General features: G+C 38.4%; 1 protein-coding gene across 3 annotated transcripts in view; it reads left to right on the top strand.

Moving 5' to 3' along the window:
• The window catches only part of GTF2I (general transcription factor IIi), an 81073-nt gene that overhangs the window by 41471 nt on the left and 13996 nt on the right, over positions 1-25606 (top strand). The window contains exons 10-24 of one of the 3 annotated variants that reach the window (XM_062632120.1): positions 2490-2546; positions 3311-3367; positions 5520-5582; positions 7294-7395; positions 13231-13296; positions 16246-16429; positions 17790-17851; positions 19820-19891; positions 20575-20758; positions 21111-21169; positions 22702-22773; positions 23218-23401; positions 23876-23934; positions 24602-24685; positions 25112-25207. In XM_062632120.1, the coding sequence (XP_062488104.1) occupies positions 2490-2546; positions 3311-3367; positions 5520-5582; positions 7294-7395; positions 13231-13296; positions 16246-16429; positions 17790-17851; positions 19820-19891; positions 20575-20758; positions 21111-21169; positions 22702-22773; positions 23218-23401; positions 23876-23934; positions 24602-24685; positions 25112-25207 (1401 nt within the window). Of the gene's footprint in view, positions 1-2486; positions 2547-3310; positions 3368-5519; positions 5583-7293; positions 7396-13230; positions 13297-16245; positions 16430-17789; positions 19086-19819; positions 19892-20574; positions 20759-21110; positions 21170-22701; positions 22774-23217; positions 23402-23875; positions 23935-24601; positions 24686-25111; positions 25208-25606 lie in introns of those variants that run through there. The other 2 variants (XM_062632104.1, XM_062632112.1) reach the window with 2 other exon arrangements.

Genomic DNA, 25606 nt, shown 5'->3' with positions numbered 1-25606 from the left:
AAGATGTAACCATACTGCAAGATTTTACTTCTAGTGTGTCCTGTCGTTTTAGTAATTAAATCTCCTACCTTTGTGTCCATCTTGCCTATTGCAGTGGAATTAGGTTTTTTCTTAAGTTGTTTTTTTTTCTTCTTTTTTTTTGTGACTTCCTCATCCTTTTATTCCTAGCTGGAACTTCTTTGGATCTGGTTACCACTGTAATTGGTTTTTGCTTTTCTTAATTATGTGATGTATGTGTATCTGCCTGTTACGTGCATGAATGCAGTGAAGTGGAAACGTATCTGCTTTTGTCAGTATCTCCCAGTGGTAGGAATATCAGAGTTCTTTTAAATTGAATTTTCTAGTCTTTACTAAATGAAGGTAGCAGAATATATTCATTTACACTATTTAAACAGTTTTTTCATACTGGTTTTTCCTATGTCAAAGCTTTATAACATGAAAAGAAAAAGCTTCAAATTTCATCAAATAATTCATGTGGATCACTTTGAAAAAATTGGATGGATTTACTATATGTACTTTAGCTTTATTGTCATTAAAGCTGAAGGGGTTGAATTCTCTGTGCTTAATCCCAAGTGCTGCAAGCCTAGTAACTTAACTGGAGAAATTACTTAACCTAGTAATCCTTAACTAGAGAAATCTTTAAGTTTAAATGTATCAAAGACTTCTATTTTTCCTTTATTTGTGTCACAGCATGTTTGAGGCATAACGATAATGCAATATAGAGAATACCTCAGAATATGTAGGTAAACCAACCCTGACAGGATTTCTGAATTAAAGAACAAATATAAAAATATGTGCTTATAATTGGATGCATGTTTCTGTGTGTCAGTGTGTTATGAATTATAGTAATTGCATGTTCAGAAGAGTTCCTAGGAAATGACATACCCAGTTGGCTGCATGCATTGAACTTGCTTATTTAAATAAAAGCAAACTGACTCCACAGGGATGTTTTCCAGCACACACAGGTATGCTCTGTTCTATTCCCACGTGCCCATAATTGTTGCAGGTCACACTATCTGGATAAGAATTTCTTCTGGTGTGGTCTAGAGCAGCACCATTGCCTCTGCCTTCTGACCTGCTCCTTTTCCTCCTCCTGCTTTTCCCTGTCTTTGGACTGTGGTTTATGCCAGTACTGCTCTTCCTGGAGCAATGTTTTGAACCAAATCAGGGAGCTTCTCTGAATTGAACGGACAGATAGGACAAAAATCCAGGCACCCCCCAGCAAGGAGAAGGGGCAGAAGCAAATTAAAGCAGCACTTACTGAAAGAAATGAATGGAAAACAAAGATCTTTGTATAGGTTGCTCCCTTGAAATCCTGTTAATTCAAAATCCCTTTGAAAATCTGAGTAATAAAATTAGGCAGGACTATCTCAAACCAGTATTTTGTAACCATCTAATAGTCATTATTTTCTTTAATCCCTAAATATTAATTATTCTTGAATAACTTGTAATATTGTATATGTTTTCAGTTGGTTGAAATGCTTATGAAGGCTAATTGTGACAGTATTTTCTTGCTTACTGTGCATATGAAATAGATTTTAAAATACTTCACTTGCCTTATTAGTTAACAATAGCTTTCCTATTGTGAAGATATTCATGTTCATTGCTGATACACTTGCAAATCTACCTAGGAAGAGCTGTAATTTCTGGGGAGCTATATGATCTTCTGCAGATTACTTTTGCAAATGAGCACAGAAGTGATTTGATTTACAGCAAACAACTTGTCCAAATCCTTCAGTTCCACCTAGTCGTAACACGGCATTCCCGTGTGCTACACACAGGTTAGTTTTATATACCTGTGCTATTTTTGTGGTGTAGAATGATCCCCTGCTCAGTGTGAAGCCATTTGTGCTGTAAGCAATTCACTCTTTCAGTGTAACTTCGGGAGCACTGCAGCATTAAGCAGTAGGATTTTAGGGGTGTTAATTTAATCTTTTAAGTGTTGTTTGTGTGCCGCTTTCTGCGACAGCCTCTTTAAAGCAGTTGGTATATATCCTTCAAAAGAGCTGCTGTGATGAAAAGCAAACAACCATGAAGTGTCTGAAATGATTTTAATCTCTCTGAATTTGTCTGTTTAATGTAGGTAGAAATTTTAGAGTCAAAAAGAACTCCCTGGGAGTTCAAATTTTAACAAACAGGATAAAGATTTAGCTGATTAAAAATCATTGGAAAAGGGCGGACCCATCAACGTTTCATGTTCTAAATAAGTTTATTAACACCAAAATATTTTAAAACCTGCTGTGCTGCATGAGTCTCTGACTGTTCAGTAGTCAAACAATGCACACCCCTGCAATTACCTTCTCAAGATGCTTATTCTGTTGAACTGTGTAAGTAAGGATTTATAGACTTCTAATATTTCAGTCTTTCCAAAGTTTAACATTGCAGAAAGTATGAAACAAGTATGTGATATATTCAGTGTTACTTGGCAAATTCCTCTATGGGCTGGAAAAGTGTGTTTGATGCAAGATGTTCTCTTTGTTCCCAAGCAGGCCCTTCCGAAACATCAGAGGTGGATGAAAAAAATGTTCTTGCAAAAACTTATACAGGTAGATCTTTTAATTGTATTTTTCTCACATCTGTGTTGGAAATGGAATGTGTGAGTTTCACTTTTCAGGGATCTCCTTCCTTTATTTAAAGTAAGAGTTAGGGTATTGGAACTTAAACTCCAACAGAAAGGAAAATTACATTGCCTTAATTTTCAGGTGTCCCAGTAGAGACACATACAGAAAGGGAATCTCATGTCTTTCCTTTTTAAACTGGAAAAGAAACATCAGGTTGATCACTCTAAAATACTAGTAATTTGTGTGGAATATGTTTATCAGGAAATTCAGCCTGTTATGTAATTGATTATAAGGTTTAATAAACCTCTGCTTATGTATTATGACTACAACTTGATCATTCAGGTGTGTGTGAGGTGAACAGGCACATGCAGAAGAAAGTACATGGAAAGTCTGTGTTTAGGGGAAGAAATTCCTTACTGGACCTGAACAGTAGCTTAAATAAATTTGCCCCCAGACTGTACATTTATTTTAGCTTCTTACAGTTTGCATTAAAAATACCTGTTCGCTCATTTGCAAGCACTAAAAAATACTGATTTGTATTTCAACCCATGAATGTCTTTATGAAGTCAGAGTGCTCCTGCTCTTAAAAAGTGTTAAGATTCAGAAATTGAGCCTTCTGTATTTTATTTATGTGGGCATTATAGTTCTGGATTTTTTGCTTATGTAAATCCTTACTTTCAGTAGTTGATGTTAAAAGTTCGTTTTCTATTTTTATTATGGCATGTTTTGTACTTTGTATTTGTCTAAAGGAAGCCACCAGGGTTCCGATTGCAGAGAAGGAGCAGATGAGGAAATACCAGTAGAAGGTTAGAGATACAAAATGTTTTTTCATGAGAATAAATTAACATCATTGGATGGTTTTTTACAGAAATGTTTGAAAAGATGGCACCTTAAAGTTGTACATCTCCAAGTGTTCTCTTTCCCCATTTCCACAAGGCTGGCTTTGGTTTTGTTTTGTTTTGTTTTGCTTTTAATCTCCCAAATCATGCCACTATGCAGCTTATTATAAACAAGTTGTGATGGGATTTCTCATTCTTTTAAATCATAAGTTGTGAGGTGCTTGTCACCCAGCGTTTAGTGTTTTGACGTGACGTTGAAAGGACATCATTCTGCAGTTAGTTTCATTCTAAGCACCTGACTTTCAAACCTGAGTCATGAGTATTTAAGGCCAAGTTATGCTAGCAGCAGTACTCATTCTTGCAAATCCCATTAGTTTTGCTTTGAAGGTAAATATCACCATAGTTGAGGGTACCATTACATGAGATTTAAAAGCATTTCTCTTGATAAAGAAGAATAAAGTTCTTTGCTCTTGCTGAACTCTACTTATTTGAGAAAAAATAAGCCAGGTACTTTGTTTTTCTAAGTATAATGCCATGAGCTTTATGCCTGGCTGTGAAGAGAGCCTTAGGAAAGGGAAGTGTCTTACAAAATGACCGAGGCTCTGACTGTGCTTTGATTTTTGACTACATAGAACTTTACAGCTACAGATTGAGTGCCAGAATATAGTTTTGTTACGCACCCCTTTCTCAAATCCTTTTTTCTTTGCAAATTTCTGTAAGAGATATGCTGAAAGTTGCACTGTTTTTGCTGAGTAGGATAAACCTGTTGTTCATGAAGTTTGGTATTTATGAAAAAGTTTAAAAACCAAACACTTCCCTTTAGTGTTTAAACCAGTTGGGTTAGTATGACTTCAGAAGAAATGTCCCATCTGGGAGCTTTCTTCCAGAACTTCGATGCCATCTGCTTTGATATATTGACACATTCCTCTTAATTATGACTGTTTCTAAGGGATTTGTTACTGGACTAGATGGAAGATTTCATAGAAATGAAATTGTCATTTGCCAGTCCTTGTGGCTGTCCCTGAATTTCCAGAAGTTATATTTCTTCAGGTTTTTTTTTTTTACTTTTCTGATGCTCTCAAAAATTGTTCCAAGTAATCAGTTGATGTAATAGTCATTTTTATGACCATACTTTCCATTCATATCTACTAAAAGACCATTGTCTCCTAATTTTTCCTTTTGTTGTGCTTCTGATTTGCTGGTTATCCACCCTGCACTCACTCGCTGAGTTAGATCAAAACATCATGCTGTGTTTTCCATGGACTAGGTAATATATTAGACATAGTGCAAATATACTCCAGTTAAGGTGTCTCAGTAGATACTGCTGAATCTCTACTATACACAACATCATGTGAAGAGCCTTTGAAACAGAGATTCCTTCAGACTGGCTCCCAAAGTGATACCGTACTTCCAGCTTACAGAGATATGAAAGAATAAATTCATCAAAATGCACTAGCACAGCATCACTCTGCTTTGATAATTTAAACAGATACCTTCATACACTGCTACTTAGTTGTGAAATAGTTTCCAATACAATTAGCTTCATGTTTTCCAAACTTTGCTACTGCTAAGTGCAACTTGCTCTTTCTCCCATAGAGCATTGGTAGGGCTAATCCTTTTTGTGTTAGTGCAGACCGCCCCAATGAACACATTGTGATTATTAATTTCCCTCTCATTTTTCACTGTTGGCCTTGCAGCCTGTTATGGAAATCATTACAGTGCAACAGCTATTCATTAGTATAAATGGTAAAGAAATATATCATCTGTAAGGGCATGCAGCCTTTGTTTATATTTTCAGTAATCCTTGATAACAAAGAGAAAAATATCTCTAATTGTATTAATCCTATTAAGCCAAGAATAAGGAATTTCCTACTGCCATTAACACCAACTCTGCAGTGCTGCACATGCAGTTTAGCAAGTATAATCTCCACATCCTTACCCTTGTCTAGAGTTGCTTAAAAGCTTGTGGTAGAATATCTTTGCTCCTGTTTTTGTTGCGCATTGTGAATGTCAGGGGCTTCTTTGACAAGTGCTACTTTAAATACATAATCATGGAGGGTTTGGTTAAAAATCTTTTCTGTGTCCATCACTCAGTGGTCCTGTTTTTTCCACCCTTTAGATTCCTCCCAGCAAACCCCTTCAGAAACGAGTGAGAATCCTGAGGTCGAGGTCACCATTGAAGGTTAGTTCTCCAGTTCATTGATTTCAGTCCATTGAGCATTTTTATGTCCAAAAAATGTTCTAAAATGCCTGCATTACTTGGCACATATAAACAGGATTATGTGCCAGTGTTGACTGCAGTTTGGATTGTGCAATGCTTGGTAAACGTATCCAGTCCAGAAGTTTTATAAAACCACAATATACTGAAGCATACAGGATTTATTGGGCTGGTTTTGAAATGCATGAGAGATTTGCATCTTGCATGTACATTTCAAGCACTGGTAGTGAAGAATACTCATTATTTAACATGCATTAATTTAGATTTTAAAAAGATGTTACAACATCCATTCTGAAGAACCTGTTGCTTTTATAAACACACTGTAGTTAGGCAAAATTTCTAGTTAACTCTAGCTTCTGGGAAGAACTGTACCAAACTAGAAATGGTGTTACAAGTTGTGTAAGTGATGCTTCAATTTGTCTAATATCGATAAATATAAAAACCTTTCTCCTTACTACCTCATCCTTACATTCTCATCTAAATGGCACTAAAGCCACTAACCAGCATCCATGTTGTTTTCATGCTAGAATGTTGGTTAAAAGTCAGCAGTATTTCTTGTGCTTGTGAATTACATGTCCTCTAACTGCTTTAAAACACTTCTGAGACTGGCTTTTGCAGTGCTTGCTTCTGGACTGGGTAAGATTAAGACCAGCAAATTAGCAATTTAGAAATTAGGCAATGCATTCAAGGACAAAGTTGACACTTTGGCATTCCTTTCACCCTTTTATAATCCAGCAGTAAAATAATTCTTTAATTATTTTACTCTCCATAGAAAAGGTGATAAGAGAACAGTCATTAACTGCTGTGTGTATGTAAAGGCTTTTACCACAAAAGTAAAAATGCTCTGAGAAGAATATGATATAATAATAACAGAATACGGTACAACCGCATAGGTGTGAGAGATGTCAATATGTAATATTACTTGTTCTAAGCAAACTATACCCTATGACCTGGACAGATGTTATTCTATATGTGAAATTAATTTTCTTTATCTGCTTTAACCATTTCCTTTCTCTAAGGTTGCAGGTATAGGTAATTGGACAGCCTTAAAAATTCATTAACTGGTAGGGAAGATCGTGTTTTGGATTGGGAAGTGACTGGCTAAGTAGCAGCTCACTGAAAAATACCTGGGGTTTGCAGTTCCCCCCCTCTGTCTGTATGTGATTGAGGTAGGGCTGATGCATTAAATAAATTTCAATTATCTCAGTCAGTTTTTTACATTGGATTGAAACGTTTTAATGTATTTGAGCTCTTCAAGACAAAACTTGTCCACTGTCAGGACCTGTTAATGGAAGGATACTTCCAACTAGGTAAAAAAATGTAGTCTGTGTCTACATACTTTATTTCCTAATGTCTTTTGCTGTTGTGTAGTCATTTTATGATCATGAGATGTCCAGTGGTGTTTCAGAACACCATATTGTCTTCCCTGGGATGTACAGAAGCAGCTTTCCTTTTTGCTATTCCATGCTTTGTGCTGGCTCTCTTAATCAAGTTGTTCCTACTAGGCCAATAGCTTTCTGAAATTATTAACATGAGTAATTCATTGCAAAGTTGATGCCCTGATAAAGTACAGTTTAATGCTTGCATTAGAACTCCAAAATTCAAAGCAGTTCCAACCTTGCATGTGACTTCTCTGAACATTAAAGCAAAGATATTTTTATGTTTCTTTAAGATGATGATGATGACTACTTGCCCCCTAACAAGAGACCAAAGAACACTGAGTCACCTAATGAAGCTGCCAGTACTGGGAGAAGAAAAGTGAAAGAGTTCAATTTTGGTAAGATAAGAATTAAAAATTATTTTGTCCCTTTTATTTTATAAGAAGTTATTAAGTAATTTCATACTGCAGAAGTGAGACACATCAGTGCCAATACTCATTGAAGACCCCAAGGCTCTTCTCGGATGTATTGCAGCAGTATCATCATCATCCTAGGCTATCTCTGTTGTTTCTCATGATTCAAAGTAACCATCTAAATAGGCAATGCAAGTATTTTAATAAAAATAAGTCTTTATTTTTGTTTGCTGATTTTTTGAACAAAAAGATAAGACTGAATTCACTAGTGCACTGAATCAAGACACACCAGAGGTCAGGAACCTGTCTAGCTGCTCTTTAATACATGCTGTGAGCAAGATGTGCTGAGGGAGCCAGATTTGGGAAGGTAACCAAATGACTGGTATAGTGAGTAGCCTGCCTTGATGCCTGTGGACACACAAAGTTGGAGTCTTTCTGGTAATGTTCTTTCATGTTAGCTTTTGTAATGTTCTCACTGCAGAAATACATCCATATGCTGTAGTTATTCTGGTTAAAGACAATTCCCATGGGATTTGTTGCACTGTATACCTCTCCTTTGTTTCATGGTTTGGTTTGGTTTCTGGGCAGATAGCCCATGAATCTATGTACTTCCTCAAGGTTCTGCGCAATCAAGGATATGTCCTTTGGCACAGTGTTTGAGATGTTTATTAGGAATGCTGGGATTTGACTTCAATTGGAAAAGTCCCCATGGAACCTTTTCTGACATCTGTTTTGTGTGAAACATGTTATTTCACACTAATTCCACTGAAAATGAATAAAACATTGTTCAGAGCTCTATTATCTAAAGATCATTACTAGTAATAGGCAATTCCACATGTAGCATTAGCCAGTTTTGGTTGGGTCAGGGAAACATAATGGCAACATTAGTAGAGAAGATCGAGCAGTTAATACTGCAGAAGCTTTTGCAAGACTCTTTTCCCTTAGTAGAAAACAGCATCTAAGCTTGGCAAGCCAGCTTGAAGGGAATAAACAGTGGAGAGCAAAGAGATATGGAGAGCAAAGATAATTATTAAGATTATAAAAATTTGAGTTGAGCTTGCAGTGTTAAGGCTGCAGTTAAAGAACATCTCACAATTTACCTACTCCCTGTTCCTTCTGAATTCATGTGGTAGATAACCTCTCTGGGCTTTTTTCCAGGAAAATTTTGCTCTTAGCCACCTGCTGTGCTGTCAGATCACAGTTGTTTGTAGCTCCCAGGATTTTCAGACATCCTGGGCTTCCTAAGTTGTATTGAGGTTATTGCCCTTCATCACTCTTGGAGTTCACCTGCAGAAAGTGGTATTTCATAGTGGTGTTGCAAGTTCTGGGTAAAACAAAATGAATTTGAGAAGCTGTGGAGAAGCAAACTTCATTTACTGTAAAGTAAAAAAAGAGCGTCTGTTGGTAGTTGCAGTGTTGCTGTTTGGACATTTTGTAAGACCCCATACCTTTGTCTAATAAAGTCTAGTATTGGATAATTGGACAGGAGAAAGAAGGTGTTTAATTCTATCATGAATAGCTGTAAAATGACAAAGGCAAATGCACCCAGAGGACTAAAAAGGAAGGTAAAGATGCTTGAGATACAAAGCTATCTCATCTGATAAGGACTTGTGGTATTTACATAACATTGATGAGATCCAGATGTTCACTAGCTTTGAGTTGGAGACACTTCCTGTATGTCTTGATTGAGTCAGAGATCAGGTACCCCATGTGGCCCGAGAAACTGAAAAATGTGCAGTGCTCTTTGTTTTGTGGAAACAGGAGAACAAAGTGGAAAACTAAATTATTGTAACCCAGGGGAAGAATGAAAAGTGTCTGGTGAGATACTTGATAGAAATTCATCATCTTTGGAAAGAATTTCCAAAATATTTCTGACCCAACTATTTAAGGTTAAAAATATCTTTGCTGGAAGGAACTGACTTTGTCAGTAAAAATCTCTTCTGGCGATGGTTTTTGCTTTCTTAGACATGCTATTGAAAGCTCAGACACTTTGTTGTGTCTTGCAGTTGTAGAATCTTAGAATCATAGAATGGTTTGGGTTGGAAAGGGCCTTAAGATTATCTAGTTCCAACCCCCCCGCCATGGGCAGGACACATCACCCTAGACCGTGTTGTCCAAAGGTCTGTCCAACCTGGCCTTGAACACTGCCAGGGATGGAGCATGCACCACTTCTTAGGGCAATGTGTGCCAGTGCCTCACCACCCCCACAGTAAAGAACTTCTTCCTTGTGTCTAACCTGACCTTCCCCTGTTTAAGTTTGACCCTGTTACCCTTACACCCCTATCACTCCAGTCCGTGATGAAGAGTTCCCCTCCAGCATCCTTGTTAGCCCCCTTCAGATACCTGGAGCTGCTCTGAAGTCTCCACACAGCCTTCTCTTCTCCAGGCTGAACAGCCCTGACTTTCTCAGCCTGTCTTTGTACAGGAAGTGCTCCAGCTCTCGATCATCCTCATGGCTTCCTCTGGACTTGCTCGAGCAGCTCCATGTTCTTCTTACATTGAGAACACCAGAACTGCACACAGTACTCCAGGTGGGGTCTCATGAGAGCAAAATGGAAGGGCAGGATCGCCTCATTTGACCTGCTGGTCACACTGCTTTTGATGCAGCCCAGCACACGGGTGGTTTCTGGGCTGTGAGCACACACTGAAGTCGTGTTCAGTTTCTCATTGACTGACACACCCAAGTCCTTTTCCATAGGGCTGCTCTGAATCACTTCTCCACCCAACCTGTTGTGTGATACCATTTTAGTGGGAAAAAAAGTCCCCTTAGCTGCTGTCTCACTGTGACAGTGATGAAAAGTGTGCATAGTTTTTCCCTATTTTGACACACCATTGAACACAGGTTTTGCCAGCTGCACCATGCTTAGAATTGCTGTATGTTTTCCACAGAGTACTGTGGGGTATATCGATGGTAATAGGAATGTGCGTAGTACCTGAGCATCTTTTCATGTGTGCTGTACAAGTTGTCCCTACTGTAGTGAATGTTACCGGAGCATGTCCCCAGGGAATACAGAACGGGGTAAATTGAAGAGACTGTGGACAGCCTGGGGAAGTTTTCAGGATTGTTATTTAATTGGGATGGTGTTCCCATGTATGAGAAGGTGTGTATATATAGGAATTGAAGGAAGCCACCAGTTATCTTGGTGCTTGTGGGAAAACTGAACTGCTTTGCAGAGAGTGATTAACAAAACAGAGTATCAGCTTAGTTTTGGGTAGGTCTTCAACTTTCCTATGTGAACACAAAGTGTGTCACAAAAAAAATGTCTTTACAGTAATTGGTCTGAATCCAAGGAGTTAATAATGCTGACAATTTGATCAAAATTACGCCAGTTACCTGATAACCCCTCTGAATATTGAAATATCTCTGTAGTCTACCTTGACAATTTACTCATGAAATACAAAAGTAGCTAAAAAAAAACCCAAACTAGTGTGCTAATCAAAATGTGATTCAGTTTATGTGTTTTTTTTAATAACATTTTTCTGTGTATTCACCATTCCAAATAAACATGCCTGTGTTGTGATGTATTTGATTTTTAATCCCTGTAGTGTTGCCATTAGAGGGAGAGCAGCATGGAAGTAGTAGCTTGAAAAGAGCCACATGGAATATTTGGCCAGTGATCGTGGGGTTTGGTAATTGAGAAAAATGAAGCCTTGACAACTTAATGGCTCATGTAGGAACACTTGTGAGCATGCTAACAAGCAGAGGGAGACCAGGCTGTGTGGGAGCAGCTTCTCCTAAAACTGCAGCAACAGCTATTCAGAACAATATTATTTATATACTTTTACATGGTTGCTTTGTAATATGGTATGACATGCTTTTGGCAGTGCTCCCTCTGACGAAAACCAGGCTGACATTTCATAGAATCACAGAATCAACCAGGTTGGAAAAGACCTTTAAGATCATCGAGTCCAGCTGTTCCCCCAGCACTGCCAAGGCCATCACTAACCCATGGCATTGAGGGCCTCATCTGCATGGTTTGTGAACACTTCCAGGGATGGTGACTCCACCACTGCCCTAGGCAGCCTGTTCCAGTGCCTGATCGAAAGGGAGAAGAGATGGTTTGCTGAGTTTGTCCTGGAGTTTGATGAACTGAAGGTCTCAACTCTGAGACAGTTTACTTTGGGTTACAACCTAGTATTTCACAAGTGCCCTTCAAAACCCTTGACCCTGGGCTGTCCATGTGTGTTGACCAGCTCTGCTGAGGAAAGCAGGGTTTCCCCTTTAGGCCACTAAATTCTGACTCATATTTTCCAGACTCTTACTGGAAAGCTGATGCTAATCCATGTTCAAATCCATTGGTCAACAGAAAGCGCTGTCAGAGGTTGTACTGCAATCAGAACTTCATTTGGCTATACATCTGCAGAGGGGGAAATGTCATAGAAATGACACAGGAATAGAGAATATTGAGCTCAAATTGTTTTTATCATCTAAGAAGCTGTGCACTACAAAATAGCAGCAAAAAGGGTGGCAGAAGCAATTATGTAAATTTATCCACAAGGATGCTATTTCAAAATATAAACAGGTTAATTGGTGTAGGTGATATGCCAAGTGATTAGAATGAAGAGTTTGTGTGAATGCAAGGCAGGATGCCAAAACACCCTTTCCCCTCTAACCAAGGTCTTATTCTTGCCCGCATCTGAAGCATGCTGTCCTGTTTCATGATATCCATGAAATTACATTAGAAAAACATAAGCTTAAACATGAAAACCAAAGTTGTCTGGGTTGGTCTGAGAATGAATATTTAAACCCCTTTCGATACGGACTTGAAATTCAGTTCTCTGTGTTGTCTGATATAAGAATTTTTTGACAACTGGAAGTGTAACAGCTTGAATCGTGTCATTTTTTTAACCTCTGTAGCTACTTAGATTCAGGTGTTTGGTGTAAGAAAGAAGGTGTAAGTACACTTGCTTATTAACTCATTCTTCAAAGGCCAGCCAGCATCTGGTACCGTCTACAAAAGAGTTGTGCACTTTCCTAAAAGCATTGAGATAGTACAAAAGGCTCTGAAAACATGTGCTCTCTGTTGCAGGCAGAAAATTAGATGTTAAAATTCTGCTGTTTAATCCAGCTTTCTGTGGAACACACGATTGGATTTGGATAGCTTCTGTTCTGCAGCCTGTATCTGCTTTCAGAAATAGGATTTATGGGGATCTTTTGCAACATGAGGACTTAGAGAAATACTGGATTAAGGTAGAGGATTGCACGATGCCTCCTGACCCAGATAGTTATACATATTTGTGCTAAAACAACTCTGTGTACTGTCTCTAAGCTTTATCAAGCTTCAGTAATTGGGCTTTTCAGCACCCAGATTTAGATAATTATCATCACCAGCTGCAAGATGACTTTACCCCAATGGTAAGGATAGCTGCTGACTGAGCTCTCAAAGAGAAACCATTTTTGGAAGTTATTTTAGCCTGGTTTGTGGTTTTTTTTTAGACTTGATTTATCATCTGCACAGGTTTAGGAATTAAAGATTTTATTCTATAATTTTTCTTTCTGAATATATCGATATAATTTAAATTACAGCCTATAGTATACTCACAGAATCACAGAATGGTTTGGGTTGGAAGCTCACCCACTTCCAACTTTCCACTAGAGCAGGTTGTTCCAAGCCCTGGCCTTGAACACTGCCAGAGACGGGGCAGCCACAGCTTCTCTGGGCAAACTGGGCCAGAGCCTCAGCACCCTCACAGGCACCTGTGTGCAAGTGAGTAGTAAAAACACACTGCGTATTTCGGTTGGCGGTAACATCCATTTTACAGGAGATTCTCAGTTTGGTTTGTAGTCTGACATGTCCTCCTCTTTTCTTTTCCCCGCAGAGAAATGGAATGCGCGAATTACAGAGTTGAGAAAGCAAGTTGAAGAGCTGTTTGAGAAAAAATACGGTATGTGTTACACTCCCTTCCAAGCAATTGCCTCTACTCCTTTGCCACCTAAATCACGTGTCTTGTTGGTTCAGGAACACACAAGTGCTGACAGCACCAAAGGGTTAAATATTATCAGAAGACTTAAATCTGGGGAAAGAAGCTTTTTCAATGAGAAGAGCAATTTCAAAATTGGCACCTAAGTGAGAAACTTTATCTTTCAGTTGTGTGGGTTTCCTGGAGCTCCAGCATGCTCATGTCTTGGGCACCCGTATTTGAAGAGAGCTGCCTTTTGTCTCTGTATTTATACTGAGTTCTTAAGTGAAATGATCTTTTAAAACAGCTCTGGGGAGAGATTACTACTGATTGACTTTTTCTCTCTGGTTATGATTGATCTGCAGTGAAGCAACAATCATGTATTAATGGTTCTTAGAGAGAAAAACAAGCACACATCTTCGCCTTTGGAATTTATCTCTAGATGCTGCACCAGATGTATTTTGTGCCCACATATCACAGCCTGAAAGTGTATCATCAAAACTTTCAAAACAAATAGTGGTGCTCCTCTTCTGTGAAAAGTGGAATTGCTTTCATAATGGAACTTGTGATTTGGAGTTACTACATGTTTTGGGTGTGACTAGAGTCTGATATGTAAACAGCCCACTGAAAGCAAGTCACACCAAGTAAAAACAGTTTAGAATCTGATTCACAGTATTTTAATTGCTCTAGAAAGGAGCATCATCTGGGTAAATTGCTTTAATTTGGGTTTTGGTGTTTGCACATAACCAGCCTAAAACTCTCCTGTGGAGTCTGTTGAATACAGAGATATTCTTGACTCTCCATAGCAGGCCATATGGTCCTAAATTATCACCCTTTTCCCTGTGGATGGCAAAATTTCATTAATTCACAAACCAGTTCCATATCAGAATCTTTCTGTCTGTATGGGCATTCAATTTCCCATTTACTGAGATGAGTTATGGATATCCAGCATTCCTAGAATGCTGCTCAGATTTGGTTGCTTCTGTAGCTCCAAAGTGTTCTAGCAGTGTCAGTCGCTGTCATCCGTTGCAACTGACATGTATGAAAACAGATTTAGTTTTGTGTTTAGATGTATGCTAAATGGGATTACTTTTTAGTGTGGCTGATAAATATGTCTTAATTTATAAAAATAAAAGCTATATTCAAGAGGATTTCTATTGTAAAACATGTAAGGTTACAAATCTAAGAGTCCTCATTGCAATGCTGATCATGTTTTTAGGCTATCTGAAGAGTATTTGCTAAAACATCTGCTGATTTAATAGAAATAGTCTGATTTTTCACTTGTAGAAACGTAGTCGCTTATTTAAACAGACAGGATTTTTGTTACTCTGAAGCTGTTTTTACTTGATGTTGTGTAGTGATTTAGATGTCCTTGATCTTTTTTCCTGTGGCTGTGGTTCACCAGCTATCATTTCCATCTGAGGCTTGTCTGCTGAACTTGTTATGCTTCTCACCACTTGACACAGAAGCCTCCAGGGCTGAAAGTAGCTTTTTTCCCCCATTTCTTGGAAGAGGAATATGACTGCAAAAAAAATGTAATTTAATGAAGAACTGGTGCGATACACTGATACACAACAGCTCCTTCAGTGATTGTTCTGCAGCTCCTTTGACACTAGTTTGAACAGAGTTTCTTCAGTCTATTTGCAAAGAGTCATCTTCAGGTTCATGTCCATCTCTGTGTGTATGGATTCTCTCTCCAGTTTTGGCCATCTTATATTTGGCAGCTGAAACTCAGTCTAGTTGAAACACAGTTCTTAGAGTCTTCACAGACCTCTTAGAGTGTTATCAGAATATAAGACTTAGATGCATGCAGTATTTTCAAAGCTTCCCTGTTTTGTGATAAACATGCCTAGGAACTGTTCTGCTTCCAAGTGGTTGAAAGAGCATGTTACTCAAATGCCTTTAAAACCCAAAGCGTCTTACTGCTTTTAAGAATTTGTGAGTTAATACTAGCATTTTGTATATACCACTGTCAGAACCACTGACTGCTTTCACATTTCCTTAAACTGCTTGAAAAGGTGCCCTGTGGGTAGTTTTGCTTTCAGAAATGACGCAACATCACTGTACTCTAAAATCGGCCTTAGCTTTGCTGTTCTTTCTTCAAATAGTTTCTTGCATCTAATTGCTGGAGCAAACCAGAATGTACCAAACTTTGCAGACCAGTCAGATGGTAATAGAGAGTTCTTGTTGTATGGCCTGCGGAATTAACATACCCCTGTGAGCATAAAGAAAACAGTCCTCTTGGTATTTGCAAGCCATGATGCCTCTGTTTGCCAGCTTTATAGGTGTGTTGATATGAATGCAGTCCTTATAACCTGAAGAAATACACTGAAATTATTTTTCAGCTGTGGGCAAATCTTACTTGTTTTCATTTACTTCAAAGATTTCACTAGTAAGACCGTGCTTTAGAAGTGTACTGTTTATTTCATTAGTGATTCTTTGGCTTTGTAAAATATACCAAAGCTTTAGGAATTCACTCAAAAGAAGGCATGTGTGCCCCTCCTCCAAGGCATTAATGACTCTTGTAACCCAGTAGTAGTAATGAATAGTCATAATCAGAACTAATGAACTGAAACATGCTTGGTTTATAATTAAGTCCAGATAACTTCATCTGTCAAAACGTGCTGTTAAACAAAACCAAAATACTCTTAAACTTTGCTGTAGCAGGTGCAGTCTCTGTTATTAAATGTTTACAGGGTAAAGGGAAAAGCCAATCTGCATATGTAGGCAGGTCTGCAGTTTGTTTACTGTGAATTAGAGTAATTTTGCTATAAAACAAAACCAGCCCCCTTCAGTGAATGCTTGCATGTTTGAATGTGTTGAGGCGGTTGTTGCCTGTTGGTGGTTTTAATGTTTTTCAGAGTGATACCAAACAGATAATTTGAGCAGAACCACAAGCCAATCTAACGATTTTATTCTCCTTTTATCTTGAAGCACAAGCTATAAAAGCAAAAGGTCCTGTGTCTGTCCCATACCCACTCTTCCAGGCACATGTGGAAGACTTATACGTGGAAGGGCTGCCAGAAGGAATTCCCTTCAGGCGGCCATCCACCTACGGCATTCCCCGTCTTGAGAGGATACTTCTAGCAAAGGAGCGGATCCGGTTTGTGATTAAAAAGTAAGGAATTTTGTATTTGTGTCCCTGTATTACTCACTGTTTTCTGCTGAATCCACTCTGCTTCATTTTGTTTTCCCGAACTTCCAAACTTCAGTGGTGGCTGAGATCTAGACAGGTCTCTTCAATAGTACAGACTTCTTGGACAGATCTCTTTGTACTATTTTAATCATTGATACTTGTTGAAAGCCATTGACTTGGGGATGTTCTATGCTATCCGAGGATCCTGGCCTAAATTTTAGCTTGTGCCTTTATTTTTTTCTTGCTGGAATGCTGTATCAAGGTGTCTGTGGCTGTATCTGCATATAGGACGTCCCAGGGCTGGCTTGAGGACAAAATAGCTATTGGCCTGTGATTTACTTGGATCCATATCCTTATGTGTCTGGAGGTAGATTAGATAGTGTACATGAAGGGAGGGGACCTTAGATGTATGTAGAAACTGCTTGAGGGCTCCACAGCCTGCCATAGCAAGCCTGGCAGGGTATTGTCTGCCTTGATAGTGAGGCCATGAGATGCTTTGGACACCTTTCTTCTGCTTTTCCTCCTTTCTTCCCTTGGTGTCTTTTCTAAAAGAACCCTGACATTACTTTCTGCAAATGCAGGTGGGATTGGAAGGGAGCCTGGATGGAGCCTGAATTCAGGATATGCAGGGAGAGCTGCCAACACCTGTAGATGCTGAGTGCTGGATCTCAAAGTGCTCTGCAGCTCAGAGACCCAGTACTGTGGAAATGACTGTGGCAGACTGATCCACAGCTTTGGTCATGGGTGGTTATTTACCTTTGACAGTTTTGTGCTTCACTTCAGACAGATGTGATGTTTCACACCACAGAAGCTTCATTTACAGCTTAAATAGAGCTTCTGTGACTAACAGCTGACATTTTACTGTTGTTCAGTGCTGTAGCCAAGTGTTTTTCAAGTGAATAGCAATGTGCTGATTGCAGTGGTCAAGTTTATGTCTCTGCCTGCTGCCTTTAGCACAGATGCTAGCTTCTCAAACTTAGATGTGTATATTAACAGAAATGTCTGCTTTGAGATTTTCATTTTTTAAGGTTAAATTTTTGATTGGATCTTTGTTTCTAACGAAGTGCATCTCAGGCTTAAGAGATAGTTTTAATGTCATCTACATGTTAACATGAAATGTTATGACTCGAGTGTATATGGTAATGGGCATGAAAAATGTTTTTGTCAGTAGGGTTTCAACCAGCTCTAGAACACTTTGGTGTTAACTGGAATTTAATGTTGGGGGTCTTGATGTCCCCTGTTTTGTTTTAGTTTTCTGATCCTTCAGTGGTAACCTGAGGCTGTAACTACTGGTTTATCAAAGTGTATGTCACTGCTGAAGCATGTATCTTTCATCTTTTAGGCATGAGCTTTTGAATTCAACACAAGATGTATCATTGCACAGACGTGTTGCAGGAAATACGTGTGAGTTGTGCAAGTACAGTATGATTGCCTGTTACGTATCTTCATAGTGGTGTCTATAGTGGTCACCATTATAGTAGTTTCTACCATTTATTTTTACTAATAACACATTGCAAATAGTTCCTCTTGTTTTACATCTCCTTTAGCTACCAGGTGAAAGCAATATTCCTCTGACTGTACAAGCCAGTGCTGCTAACACTGTTATCAAATGATTTGATTCAGCTGGCCAGAAGAAAAAACAGTGAGCTAAGTGTTACTCTGAGATATAGAGAAAAAGCAAAGTTGATAGAGTTTACTGGCTAGAAAACTGTATGATGGAATAATTGCTTTATAAGGTACTTACCAAAATTAGATTTAACTGAAATGCAGTAATGAACATAGTGGCTACAGTAATATTTATTATTGTAGAATCTGACTTGCTTGGATCATGGGACTTTTTATTATTCCGTTTTCACACAGCATTGCAAAGAAAATGCATTCTAACCAGTTTTGCAGCAGATGCATGCTCTACAGTGGCAGCCATGAGCTCATTTCCCTTCAAGCTGAGAGAAAAAAGTTCAATATAGAAAGAAAAAACACAAGTTTTAAAATAATGGTGTCTTTGTATGGGCAATAGTTCGGAAATTACTTTTCTGGACTTGTTTTTTTTCTTCAGTTGTATCTACTGTCTCTTGGGCTTCAGGGTGGTTTTTAATTGTCCAATTAAACTAAGTTTTGAAAGCTTCTGTGCCTGAACCAATGGTAGCAGACAAATTGCTCCCAACCCCAAAATGCTAAGTGGCAACCTCAGCCTGGTTGAACTGTGAATTTTTACTAGCACCAGAGAAATTCTTGGTTCAGATAAGGATGCAAGCATATAAATGGTAGTATCTGCACTACTGCAGCACCATTATATTCTGTTATATACTGATAGTCTTCTGTTGTAAAAAGTGTATCAAAGACTGTACTTAAAGTGAACATTACAGATATGAATTATGTCATGAGGGTGTCACTTTAACATGTGTGTAGGAATTAAACTTTTCCTGCAGTCTAAGTTAACCTAGTGTCTTAATAACTTGCTGTTCCTTCGAGCACCAAATTTGACTACAAAAATAGTAGGTAGGCTGATGACTGAGTCATAAACCTAACTGTACTCTTACGTAGGTTTTAAAATTGGCCTTTTTCTCTGTTTTTGTTGTATTTAATAAGGTTATACTGAAGACAAAGCAGGTACACTATGTATCCCATAAAACCCCTGTAGCTAAGGGGGGTAACTCATTTTAATGGCACACTGTTATGAAGAGTCACTCTATGTTGCTTGCTTCACTAGCTTGTGATGATAGTATATTCACGTGTGCCCCCTGCATTATTTCTGAGAGGACATCTGTGAAAGCTGTTGATCCTATCATAGGGATAAGAAGACAGGAGCTGTCTGAGCCTCCTTTCCCTCAGTTTTCTTTTCTCCCTGTTTGGATTCCCTCTTTCCCAGTAGCTCTGCTGCTCCTTGTGTCTGCTACCATCTCAGGAGAGAGCTATGGAGCACCATCCCCTGTTCTCAGCAACTTGTGGCTCCAGGTCCAGTGTCCTGCTCTGTCCATAGCCCCTGCTAGCTTGTGTCGTGAGGAGAGGAGTGGGATGAGTACAGAAGCTGTATTTTGGTTGGCAGAAGGAAGATGATTTGCATTTGCATTCCTGTGGGAAGTAGGCTTGTCAGGAAGATTTTATAAAATGGCCTCAGCTCTGATGCCCTGAGAAGGCTGATACAGGCTCCAAGAAAAGCCAGTCAAGCAGTAATGCTTTGGTTCAGGAGTGGCTGGAGAAGTATAAGCTACGTTTTCCTAGTTCCAGGTTGAATCCATACTACTTCCACATAGTATTTTCTGTGTTATTGGGAAATGCAGGATGGTTGTGCATGCTATAAGCTGAACGACTGAAAGTACAACCAAAATGATAGGGAATGTTCTTTTTATTCTGTGTCACTCTCAAATACAGTGAAAGAGGAGTGGCTTGCCAAAATGACCAAACTGAGAAAGACGGTAGATCAACTCTTCTGTAAAAAGTTTGGTGAGTTCAGTATTACTGTTTTCTTTTCTGGCTTTGTATTTCTTGAAGGTTGCTTTCCTAATTTCCTTTGACCATCTACATGAAAGAGACCTTTGATCAGTGTTTTCAAATATTTACAATCCTGGCACTTGAGTGAAGAACAATGTATTTCTTTACTGCTTATGCAACCAGGTAAATTCATCATTTAAAAAAGTATGTCTTGTATTTACAGCTCTTCTCATTGCTCTCAATTCCATCCTGTTTGGTTAGTTTTTCCTTTGATGGGGAACAAAACAACCATTTACTTATTTATATCCATTAGTATTAGAACACTTCTGGGTGAATTTTCATGTTCTCTCCAATATAAAAAAAATAGTCAGCTTCAGAAGAGCTTGAATAAAATGTTGTGTCATGCTCTATAATAGATTAAAACCTTCAGATAAAAGCATTGCTTTATGCCCCAGTGAGGAACCTGGTAATCTTCAGTTAGCATTGGGCCTGCCCGATAGCAACATGATACAATAGGGTAGATTCTTATGGGTTTGATGTGCTGAGATTTGGACTCTCTTGTGTTTAGATATCCTACATTGTCCGTGGTTCTGAGATAATGATTACAACAGCCTGAAGAATCAGTAGCTTAGCTAGCTTTTAGTAAAGGTTGATGGCTGAACTGTCCGGTTATTGATGTATTTTGTTCTCAACAGCCGAGGCCTTGGGGAGCACTGAGCCTAAAGCTGTTCCATACCAGAAATTTGAGGCCCATCCTAATGACCTCTATGTCCAAGGGCTGCCAGATAACATCCCCTTTAGGAGTCCTTCCTGGTATGGAATCCCTCGCCTAGAAAAAATCATTCAAGCGGGCAACAGAATAAAGTTTGTGATCAAGAGGTACGTGTTTGGTTTAATGCATGAACATGTTTGTGGTTGGGGTTGTGTTGTTTTGGTTGTTTGGATTTTTATTTTAGCAAAGAGGCCCAGCAAAGCTTCCTTCGTGTCATCAAGCAGTTGACTTCATTAAGTCACGAAGCATTCAGTTTCTAGTTGGCAAATAGGCAGATTAAATATTCTGCATTATAAAGTGGCTATATGCAATTTGGGCAAGTCTTCCAAAATATCTTTGTAGTGTTCACAAGTGCGAAATGCATAATAGAAAAAAACAAACTTTTCCGTTCTTTTCAGGGTAGGTAATGGTATTTAGTTAATGTCAAGAATGGGCAGATTATTTGTTTTCTGGTTGCAGGCCAGAGCTTCTAAGTGTCTTTTCAACTGAAGTTATCCAAACCAAGTCAAACACCCCAGGTAAGACAGGTGCTGTCTCCAGGTGGGAATGGAAGGGTTTGGTGGGGAAACACATTTGGATCAATGTAACAGTTTTCAAGAAGTGTGGTGAGTGTGCTGACATGCTCTTTGTGAGGTCTGAAAAGAATAAATTGATCATTATGAGCATGGATGGCTTTTTGCCACAGATGTAGAGCAGAAGGAGACGGCAGCATTGGGGTTGGTTTAGGGTGGTTTTTTTGTGGGGTTTGTTGGTTGGTTTTGTTGCCAAAATCCTGATTGTCACCAGATTTGACAGTGAATCAGTAGCAGCATGTGTCAATGGTAGCAGTAAAAAAAGCAGCTAATAGAATCCTCTTTCTGAAAGAACTGATGCGCAAGGATCATGATTCTTAAAACTCAGACTGTTTGTGTGTTCAGAATGATGTTTCTTTTTTTACCCTTATTTCACTGTATTTTTCACTAACTTCTCAGTGAGCCTGGTATTACCAGGGCCCACAGAGCTTACCAGGGTCCAGGCAAACACAGCAAACGTTCTCTTGGGATAGAGCCCAGTGAAAACCATTTTTCCCAGGCAGCGGCTGAGGATCTTATTGAAGATGCAAACTTCATGTTGCTAAAGAATATTAGACCTTTTTTAAATCGAGGTATTACTCTGTTGCAAAGTCATAATCCTGTGCCCTCAATAGATAGTGTGTGAACAACATTTTAATTTCTTAAGGTACATCAGTCACTCTGATTCCTTTGTTGGTAAGACCACAACATGTGAACAGTATAAACACATGTGCGGGTGTTAAGCAGCTGTGAAATCTATCACATGAGTAGGACAGATTGCAAAAACTATTAATGCATCTTGCCTTGAAAAATCCTAGAAGCTAGAAATAAACTAGGTCAGGTAATTTGTTAGTCCTAAATATGATTTGGAAACAAAAAAAAATCGTGTATAGCTTCCTTCATGCGTGCTTTCCACAACTCTGGTTCTACCTCAGGAGCAGGTAATTGTTATTTGTGGGTTATGATGAAAAAAGTAATGAACTCTGATGCTGTTTGTAGAGAAGAAGTGCTTTTTATCGCTGCTAGTGTTCTTTGCTTTCTTCTCTGGCTAGTGCTCCTGTAAGTGGCTTTTATTTGCAATAGAAAACAGGAGTGAAGATGATTTTATTTTTTTTAATGCTAATCAAAATGTTTAGCAAAGCGCTCCTTAAATCCTCATCTTTTATTCTAAAGAGTGTTATTATGCACAATGATGAATTAATTCCAGTCTGTAAAAGCCACTAGAATAATTTCTTCCTGTGTTTGAAGGTTCTGAAGATCAAGTTCTGCTGCTTGGGCCAGTGACTGAAATACGTAACTACATTTAAACAGATTTTTCCATTATGTAGAAGGAATTACGTGTATCATTTAAGCTGTCATTAATAATCATTCTTCATTGTGTGGCCTTGTTGACTGTGATTGTGTTGATAGTTTTACAAGTTACTGTGTTAAAAGAAATGTGTTTGAATGTATGTCTTTATCAGAACTTGGTAATATTCTGACATATATCTGGTTTTCAGTGAAAGAAGATTGGAACATCAGGATCGCAAAACTAAGAGCGCAAGTAGAAGAGATATTTAATACGAAGTTTGGTAGGTTAAATGTTAAATGAACTGTTTCATAATTCTGCTGCATTTTAAAATTCTTCTGTAAAAAGAGTTTTAAATTTTACTTATTTAAACATCAGAAATGTACCAGGACAGATACGGAAATCTTGACTCCTCTTGCCTATTTTTTACTGACTCTTCCCTGTACCTGACATAAATGACTTTATAACAACATCCTAGGCCTAAGAAAGTTCTCAGAAGAAAATATTAGGCACTGCAGGCTAAGGTGTTACCTGTAATAAGATGAACTAAGTCCCCATTTGCAGATATTCTACAGAAAATAATAGAAAATCTGATTAAATATTTCTCTTGGGTTTGTTTTTTATTATCTGAGTAGCAGAGCTTCTGTAAGCCAAGCTTCTTAAAATCACTTGAAATAAAATACCACCTATTTGAATGTGTGAACTCTCATCAAATCTCTATTTACAGGCCAAGCTCTGGGGCTTTCAGAGGCAGTGAAAGTTCCCTATCCTGTATTTGAATCAAACTCTGAGTACTTGTACGTTGAAGGCTTGCCAGAAGGAATCCCCTTCCGGAGTCCCACGTGGTTTGGAATTCCACGCCTTCAAAGAATTGTCCGTGGGAGTGGCAAAATCAAATTTGTTGTTAAAAAGTACGTTTGTAATTCAGTTATTTTTACTCCTGATTTTGAAGTTATTTGATTTGCTTTAGGCTTTAAATGTTACCTAAATTCTGTTTCTGTGAAACAGAACTTTTTGCATGTAATTTATCTCATGAAAGGATATACTGTCCTTAATAAATTTATATAGATGTATAAATTGCACAATTCATGCCGGAAGGATCTGGCGAGTAAATGGTCTTGTTTCTGGAGGCTTTTTTCCCTTTTTTTCTCCTTTAAATAAGTCCAGAAGAACATTCCAGGGTATAAAATGTAGCTTAAAGTGATAAAACCTTTTGTGGTTTGTAATAGATGGAGAGTCACCCATGCTTCTAGCAGAATTCCATTTTAGAGAGCTGATGTTACGTAAATTGGAGCTCAGCTGAATTCCAAGAAATGTGTAGCATTTGGCTGTATGGTTTTTTGTGCGTGTGTAATTGATTAGATCATGTCCTGTTCAACTTTTAGGCCTGAGCTTGTCACCTCCTATTTGCCTCCAGGACTGGCTAGTAAAATAAACACTGAAGGTAAACAATTAAGTATTATTTGCTGCCATCAATTCACAAGTACTTATTTTCCTCTTCCTTAGCAGATTGAGGGGTCTTTCAAAAATGGGGGTGTTGCAAACAAAAGGCATTATTTAAAATGACCTAGCATAGTAGCCTCTAAACCTGCTGTTATCAGAGAAAGTTATGCAAAACAAATATAATCTACTTTTAGCTGGGATTATTCCAGTACAGAAAATGGAATTTACCTGATTTCAACAACTTTCATTTTGCTATTAATGGCCTAAACCATAAGTAATTTACAGCTGTGAACTGAAGGAAATAACAGTGACGTTTCGTAAGAGAAGAATAAAAAAGAAACTCTTTTAAGCTGTCATAAAAGATTCAGAAGTTAACAGTTTTGTTAATAAAAAGTTCCAAAGCTGTCCTTCACAACGAAGTCTTCTGAGTTAGTCAGTGAAAGTTGAGGTGTGGTACCTGCCTTTTTTGAGTGTACTAAGCTCCGTTTTTAAGGATGTGAGTGCCTCTGTGTTGTTCAGGATTTACAATGCAGACTGTACTTAGTACAGGTACAAGTGATTCTTCAGTCTGCTGGAGCTTGCAGAATCCACCTGCTTTTTCATTACTGGTGCAGGATTTCCATTCTAGAGGGTTTGTACATTACACCTTATATTATGTTGATTTCCAGCAATGAGTCCAAATTGTTCAAAAGGATCACAGAGTCCTGCGGGTAACTCAACTGTTCCAGAGATTGAAGTTACTGTTAATGAAGGTATGGAAGAAGTATCATTAAATATTCTTCTAATGTTCTTCTGTTCTTCTAATGTTTTCTGTTGTTCTCAGTTTTCAAAGCCCATAATTAACACCTCATATGAACCTCATGTGGCAAACACAGTTTTATTTTTCATTTTTGAATAATTGGGTAGATGATAGTTACGTAAAATGTTGGAGTTAGACAGCTTGCTTGGGCCTTTCATTCCAAGCAGAGATGTGGGACTGATTGAGTCCTAAGCAGAGAAATGACAGACATGATCAGTAGTGTCAGATGCTTAAATACAATCCTATAAGAACTTTTTGATGGGTTGTTTGTTCTACTCTTGATTCAGTTTTCTCTAGTAACCAAGTTTGATGTGTTGTTCTTTTCATATGATGGCTTGCTTGTGCTCTCTGCATGAATATCTGTAACACCCTTTTACAGGTCCTAATAAACCACAAACAACAGATGCTGGCACCAATTCTCAGACCAATGGGTCCAATATGACTTACAAGCCACGAAGGAAAGAGTTTTCTTTTGGTAAATATTGTGGGAATTAGCACACGTGCATTCTATTAATGTTGGTACTGAAATTTCTGGTGATTGCCTATAAGAGAGATTTTGAATTCATGTTTTGTTGTACACTTAGTGAATGACTGAAGTTCTTGTTTTCATGTAAATTCAGGTCTTTGTCATGTAGAATAATCTGCATCAGAAAAATCCTGGATGCTCTATGGAGAATGCTGTACAAATGCAGTGCTAGTCCACTAGCTCTTATTAATGTAGGTTCATAATCAGTCCCTTTCTGCTTCTGCTCTGTTGTTTCAGTGCTGCAGATCCTTGAAGGACTTTTCTGGTGCACAGCACCACCAGAGCACAGAAACCCAGCTGAGATCTGATGTTGTGCATGAACTTTAATAAGCTGATTTTGCACAATCA

Source organism: Pezoporus occidentalis, unplaced genomic scaffold (genome assembly GCF_034315485.1).
Source record: "Pezoporus occidentalis ecotype Australia unplaced genomic scaffold, CSIRO_AGI_Poc_V1 ctg110, whole genome shotgun sequence".
NCBI lineage: Eukaryota > Metazoa > Chordata > Aves > Psittaciformes > Psittacidae > Pezoporus > Pezoporus occidentalis.
The sequence above is the reverse complement of the archived record's forward strand: the minus strand, read 5'-3'. Positions and strand labels throughout refer to the sequence as shown.